Raw genomic sequence first — 7,888 nt, forward strand, 5'->3', positions numbered from 1 at the left:
GTAAATTTTATGAGTTGAATAAAAGAAAGAATTCTATAAAAGTGCAAAATTTGATGGTGTTGAGGTTTCCTCCATTGTATAGCATAAATAAACCACATGAAGTTGAAGGTGCCAAGGAATTCAATTCCACGAGGCACTTTGGGAATCTCTAGATAAATTAATTCTATTATATACATAGCAGACAGAATATTCCTTGTTTCCCAAATAAACGAAAAACATCAATAATTTTAAAATTATTGAAGTTTTAATTTAAATAATTTTCTTATAACTTATTATTATTATTGGAGGAGGAGACGTCTATAGTAACTAGCATGACTGACAAAATCTAAATTACTTAAAGTTCCCTTAATTAGACTTATTTCTTTTGCAAGCTGTTGCAGCACACCGTCCCGACATGAATATAATAAATAATTTTTTTAATTTTAAAATATATTATAAATAAATTAAAATATATAAACTATAAAATTATATTTTTAAAAAAAATCAGTTTGAGGTATTATCGACACAGTAAAAGAATTGGTAGTATTCTTAAAATGACGTAGAGTCATTTTTGTAAAAAATGTAATCATAATTAATTTTTAAAATTATCTAATTAGGGATATCATTGTCGATTTAAAATTTTATTGAGTGGTGTCGCTAACCGCCGTTTGTGAGTGAAAAAGATCTTTCTTTTATATATTATTATAGACTATTGATAACCTAATTTCTCATCATACACATCAATTTTATTTTATTTCATTCATTTTTTTATTTCATTTATTTTGATCAATTATGAATTCCATTATTTATTTAATTAAATAAACATAATAAAAAAATAATTACACATGTATCGAGTATGCTTCAATTATTAGTTATTATTATTTAAGAGAATTGGAATCATTTGAAAAGACGATAAAAATATAATATTACTAATAAAATCTGCTTTTCTATCAATTTCAAAATAAAATTACCTGCTTTTCAATAGATGACCCGAAATTTTATTTATTAAAACGTGATTTAATTCGATTTTTACCGTTGAAGACCCTTTTTATTTTTAATTTTATTTCCCTATTTTTTTTTTTCTCCCTTGAATTTCATTGGTGGGAAGGGAAGTGGAGGACCAAAGGGATCCAAGTCAGTGATTGGCGCCGCAAAATAAAGATTATTGGCCCCCAGGCGCAGAGTAGCTGTACACGTGAGGAGCACGTGCTCGGCGCATTTCTCACGCTGTTCTTCGCCGTGAACTCCGCCTGAAACATACTGCAGTTTTGACCGACGGCGTCCGCCGTCGTTAGCACTCAACAAATAACACCACGATATGGAGCACGATTTTAGGGATATTTTGGTAATTCAAAATTCAAGTTAAAGTCGAGCCCACATGTGCTAGTTTGACCCAACACATTCGATCTGTATGTATAACTTTAATTTTTTTTTATTATATTTAATTAATTAAATAAAAAAATAAAGTTAATAAATAATTAAAATAATGAAATTAAATAATTACAAAAGATGGGTATTTGTGGAAAATATTAGTATAGTAAATGATAGTTTAGATAATTTACATTCAGCCAACAACGGTATTTATTTTAGGGGTCTTTTCATTAACATACTGTATAGGAATATTAAATCACAGCCATACATTTTGAAAAGAGAGAGAGAGAAATGTTACAATCTTTAATTTGTTTAACTTCTAAAAAAATTATGTGAAATGTTACAAAACTTCTGACAAGAATTCAAATTTATATTGTTAATACGACAACATTCGAAAGGAGCTAAAGTACTTATTGTACACTATAAAAATGAATTATTTCTTATACTATAAGTATTTTATGATTTAAAAATTTATTAAAAATAAGCTTTAAAATTTTCTTATTTTACATTATTTTTAATATTTAATTATTTCATGATTTTCACTAATTATCTTATTTTATTGTCATTTTATTGTAATATTCATTATATGACCGTTTGACTTTTAATATTCATTTTATGACCCATTTATTGTGATTTATAATTTGTTTTAATCATATTAATAACTAGTAGTCGTTGTATAGTAGTGAGGTTTTGTGTGGTGATAGATTAACATCAAATAATGCCGGCTACTTATGCAGATAATGAAATAGATTGGTACTACGTTTTTTTTTTTTTATATTAATATGTCGATTCAATCAATATATTAATATAACTAAAAATAATAACAAATTACATCGATTCAGTTAATATAGCAATATGACTAATAATAATAACAAATTATAATAATTCACATAAAATGAGACATATATTCATAGCTTTGGTGGGACTCGAATCCATGATGTCGAACTTATTCATGAGATCTCATCTTTAATCACTAGGCTAAGGAATTGGTGATTGGTACTAAATTGATCTACAGAATCGACATAAAATTATAAAATGACAAATTAAACAAAGTAGTCCCTATTAATCTAGATGCTTCCTTGCGACAATGTCCTAATCACAAATTAAAATAGCTTATCACATTTGTGATTATTCTTTAATTTAAACATATGGAATTCAGCTTTCAAAATTTTAATTACCATCATTACGTTAATGGCATTCTAATATTCCAAAATTGACTTAATTAAAATATCACAACTTGTGGTTGATGTCGCATTTTGAACTTCAACCAGATGCTATTACCTTATATAAAGATGTCAATGCCTGCAAAGAGATATTGTATTATAGTGCTAATGATGCACTGATGCCTCTTAACAAATTGTCAAAGGTATAAATGATTTGTTAGTCTAATAGTTGAGATTAAGATGGAGGTCTCGTGAACAAGTTTAAGGTTATGGGTTCGAGTTTCATCTGATGTGTGGGTATTTGTGTCACTTTATGTGAGTTGAAGTAATTATTTGTTGAATTGATATAATTTATCTGTTGGTCTTATTTATATTGATGTATTATTAAAAAAAAAAAACTGACTTGTCAAAGTTGTCGAATGAGTATAGCTTAGCTGGTGAAGTTGAGGTTCTGTAGGCAGGAAGTTATGAGTTTGAATTCTACCAATAGTAATTATGTATATTTAATATTGATAATTAACATATATTAATTATTGATAATTGAAGTTCACGGTGTAGTTGTGAGTGATTTACTAAAAAAACCAAATTAATGTCAAAACTTATATGAAATACAACACCGCTTATACCAAATTTGCAACCATCATTATTTGCTGCAATGTGGTTGTATAAGTCATCATCATTTACATTATTCATATATTAATGTTAGATTAACATAAGTAATTGAATTGACTAATTATATAAATTATTACGTGAATTATAATCAAAATATTAGTTGTAACATTGTAAATAGTAATTCATTATTTACTAATTATTATTATTACTTTAGCCGATTATTATTGGACTCATCAATCATGACATTATATCAATAACAAGATAGTTGAGAATTGACATTGTTTTGGTGCAATTGTTACTTTTATAAAATAAAGGATAATACATTTCTACTAGCTGATCTATAATCTATTTGTATAAATTATATATTCATGTCTTATATATAATTACAAAAATTACTTATGAAGCTAAAAACAGGGTTGGTTTGTGTAATATTATTGATACTTTTTTATGGTATAAGTGTAATTTTTCAAAAAGTATAGGTGGTCTGTGTAAATTGAAATTTTTAGTGAATGTATGTGTAATTATTCAAAAAGTCTAAAAAATTTATGTAAATAAACCATCACTCAATTATTTATTTATTATGAAAAAATTATAAAAATTATATTTTTTTATATATTATAACATAATTGTGACGAGTCATTGACAAACATGATTTTTTTTAAAAAAATTAAAGTGTCTACTCATGGACAGCATGCACGACTCGACACACTTTTTTTTTTCAAAATTAATCTCGAGTCGTGGTCTCCACCCACGGCTCTAGTTTTTTTTTAATTTTATATTAAAATTATTAATTATAAATTTAAATATTATAATTACAATAATATGTTACAGAATATTATAATAAAAAATACAAATATTAAAAATGTGAGCCCGTTTCACAATTGCATCTGTGACGTTGATGTCGAGGTCTTCTTATTTTTTTGCCCATATTTTGTATTGGCTCATTTTATCCATTATTATCATCACCATTGAAATTAATGTGCAACCGACTTGATGATGTTGCAGAATTAGACTCCATATTATTACGATGTGTACTAAATGATGAGAATGGATAGAGACCCAACTCAGACACAATCTATATTCTTTTAATGGGTTTGAGTTTGAACTGAGTCTAATAATATTTATTGGATCCAGAACTAGATTTGGGTATTAATCTAAGGGTTTGGATAGGATAAGATTATAACTATTGACACCTTAGTCCCATCTCGAGAAGTTGAATTTTTTATTTTAAATTTTATTGGCGTTTTCATTGAATTCAATATTGATGTATATTGGTAAAATTATTAAGTTGAAAGGGTAAAAAAGTAATTTAATATATATGAGACACATATTAAACAAATGCAACCCATCACACCATATAACTTATAACATTACTATAGATACCAAATATATTAATTTTTTAAGGGAAACACTATTCATTGATTTGACTATTTTTTTTGTAAAAGGACCCTTCTCGAAAATAGCACTTCACCTGGTATGTGATTGTACTGTGGTAAAATTTTCGATTTTATCCCTTAATAAAACCTCGCCACATCAAATATGTATATAAAATATAGGATGAAAGAATATTTTGTCCTCCGCATTTTGGTTGTTTTTGTATTATGTCATTTATCCTTTTTGTTGGTTTTAATTTGTTATATCAAATCACTTTTTGGTGGAAATTTTCATTAAAAAAGAATTACATGCAGCACATTTTACTACAAAATCTCAAACTTGGTAATTTTAATAAATACATCGGATTCTTATAATAAAAATAAAATTCAATATAAATTTAAAAAACACATGAGTATTTTTTTAGAAAAAATAAGGAGGATTTCTTGCACACGTATGTTATATATAATTATTTTCGGGTGAATTTCTTTTGTCAAAATTAACCCGAAATGATTTACAAAAGTCGTGAAATTGGCTTCGAGGAGAGGGGTAAAAGTGTCCATTTCCTTGGAGATGAAAAAGGAAATGTGAAATGTAAGATTTGCGCTTCATTCTTTTCAAGAGAAATGAAAGGTGAAAACGACAAGGGAAGCAACGTCGAACAGTCGCTGGTGACTGACGGTGTGAACGCGGACGCACGTTTTTCTCAAACCGGACAAAAGAATCATTTACAGCCCACAGGCACTTGTCCCTTTAAGCAACAGCCACCTGTCGGTGGCACCACGCGTGTCATTCTTCCATTGGCTACACCCCACCCACTTGACCGATACCTACGTCTGCAAAAACCGACAACCCCCGTTAAGGGTGTGGAAATCGCCAATTACGAGGTGGGTTAGGAGAAATAATCCTATGGGCTGGCATCCATGACCCATTATATAAAGCCCCAGGTGGAGTGGCCATCGCCACAGAAAAGTGAGATAGAGAGAGATAATTCACACACACATTTCTTCTTCTTCTCTCACTTGCACACACTTCACAAGTCTTTCTAGAGAGAGAGAGAGTGTAAAAAAAGAGTGGTTGTTCTTGCTTTCGATCTTTTGTTCTTCAATTTTCCCCCCTCTGATCCACCCCGCTTCTCTTGATCCCCTTCTGCGAACCATCTGATTTTCGAAGCTGTTGCTGTTCCGAGATTTTGTTTACCGAGTCATGATCATCATCATGAATACCAAGCAAACTTAGATCAGGATCATCATCATCGTCTTCATCAGGTGTTTTCAGATCGAGATCTCAATTTGTTTCTTTTTTCTTTTTTTCTGATTTATTTGAGGGCTTATTAGTTGTTCCCTCAACTTCAGATCTCCATTTTCTTTTTTTGGTTGAGGATTTAAAGGGTTGTCTATTTTAAACCTATTTAAATCCAAGAAAAACAAAAAAAAAAAAGGAAAAATTTTCGATTTTATTTCATATTTTCTTGATTTAAGCTTTCACCTGTTCTTGAATTTTACTTAGAAACAGGTCCTTTTTTTTTAAAAAAAAAGTAATTTGAATTATTATTAGAATGGCAGCTACAATGGATTTTTGGAGTAGCTCACCTGTTGTAGATCCCCTTGGGGGTGGTGAACTCATGGAAGTGCTTGAACCTTTTATGAAAAGTGCTTCTTCCCCACCCCATTCTTCTTCTTCCAATCTTCCCTCTTCTTTCCCTTCTGCTCATGACCACTATTTTTCTATTTCCACCCCCCCTTCTTCCACCTCCACTTCCTTTTCCTACAATTCTTACTATCCTTCCACCCAGGTTGAGCCCAGTATGTACCAGGCCTCATCAGCCCATGACTATTCGTATGGGTTGGGCCAGCTGCCTACATCTGTTGGGCTTAACCAGTTGTCTTCTGCTCAGATCCAGGACATCCAGGCCCAGATGGTGTCAGGCCAGTTCCAGGCACAGTATTCGATGGCCCCAAGGAATAGCTTTCTTGGGCCCAGGCCCGTCCCCATGAAGCAAGTGGGCTCGCCTCCAAAGCCCACCAAGCTGTACAGGGGTGTGCGGCAACGGCACTGGGGCAAGTGGGTGGCCGAGATCCGGCTGCCCAAGAACCGGACCCGGCTGTGGTTGGGCACCTTCGACACCGCGGAGGAGGCGGCGCTGGCCTACGATAAAGCGGCGTACAAGCTGAGAGGAGACTTCGCCAGGCTCAATTTCCCGCACCTCCGCCACAACGGGTCCCACATTGGCGGAGAGTTCGGGGAATACAAGCCCCTCCATGCCAGTGTGGACGCCAAACTCGAGGCGATTTGCCAGACTCTGGCGCAGGGCAAGAGCATCGACGCCAAGAAAGGCAAGAACTCGAGGTCGAAAAAGGCGGCGGCGGCGGCGGCAGCGGAGGAAAAGAACTGTAAGATGTCCGAGTCTGAGAGCGATGGGTCCGGCGGGTCGTCGTCGCCCGTCTCGGATCTAACGTTCCCAGAGTTCGCGGAGGAGGAGCAGCCCGGATGGGAGATGGGCTCGTTGCCGAAGTATCCATCTTATGAGATCGATTGGGATGCATTATAATTTCGTGAAAGTTGAGGTCTTTTTCTGCAAAATGAAGTTTTTGGTCTAGTAGCAGTCTACTCTCATATGTAGTGTTTGTTGATAAGTAATTGGGGCTACTGCAATGAAATTTTAGGCATTTGCAGGGGTCGAATTTTAATTTTATATCGTTGGTGGTCTTAGGTGGGTAGGTTAGTATGGTTGAAGGATGTTGTATATATCTTCCTAGGTAGCTGGTTTTTTACATGGCTGCTAGGGGGATTAATATTTGACTTGTAATTTTCTTATGTTTATATTGAGCAATTATGTTAAGTATTAATTATCATGTTTGTCTCACTCATTTGGAGAAATTTCATAATCAAGCATATAAATTCATTCTTTTTATTAAAATTAATGTAAATTAATCCCAGATTATTCAAGCACACGAGTCGAGTCATTTAGGCTTGATTTGGATTTGGAGAAATGATATAAAGAGGATATTTTAAAATTTAATGATAATTTTTTGGGTAAATTATAAGGATTTTTAGTTTAGTCTAGCTTCTTTCAATTTTTTTTATAAGTTTTTAGTTTGTTTTTAAAAAACAAAAAAAATACAGTAAGACCAAAATTAACAATTTCATACCTCCATATAAGGATTGCAAAATTTCATCAAACATCAGGAGAGTATTTTTAATTTTTCAAACAACGACGGGTATTTGTAATTAAAACAAACATCAAGAGAGGTTGTTGTATTTACCCTTTTAAATTTAGTCTAGCTTTTTCACTTATTTTTAAAAGTAAGTTACAACTATCTCTCTTGAGGTTTGACATTTATAAAAAGCTTTGTTGGTTGAAAAATTACAAATACCTTATGATTTTAATG

General features: G+C 32.0%; 1 protein-coding gene across 1 annotated transcript; it reads left to right on the forward strand.

The window, feature by feature from the left end:
* On the forward strand, positions 5,456–7,351 carry LOC105158942 (ethylene-responsive transcription factor RAP2-13). Its single transcript, XM_011075859.2, has one exon. It carries the CDS (start codon positions 6,055–6,057, stop codon positions 7,045–7,047), a length of 993 nt encoding a protein of 330 aa, XP_011074161.1. The 5' UTR covers positions 5,456–6,054; the 3' UTR covers positions 7,048–7,351.

This window comes from Sesamum indicum, linkage group LG3, assembly GCF_000512975.1.
Source record: "Sesamum indicum cultivar Zhongzhi No. 13 linkage group LG3, S_indicum_v1.0, whole genome shotgun sequence".
Taxonomy (NCBI): Eukaryota; Viridiplantae; Streptophyta; class Magnoliopsida; order Lamiales; family Pedaliaceae; genus Sesamum; species Sesamum indicum.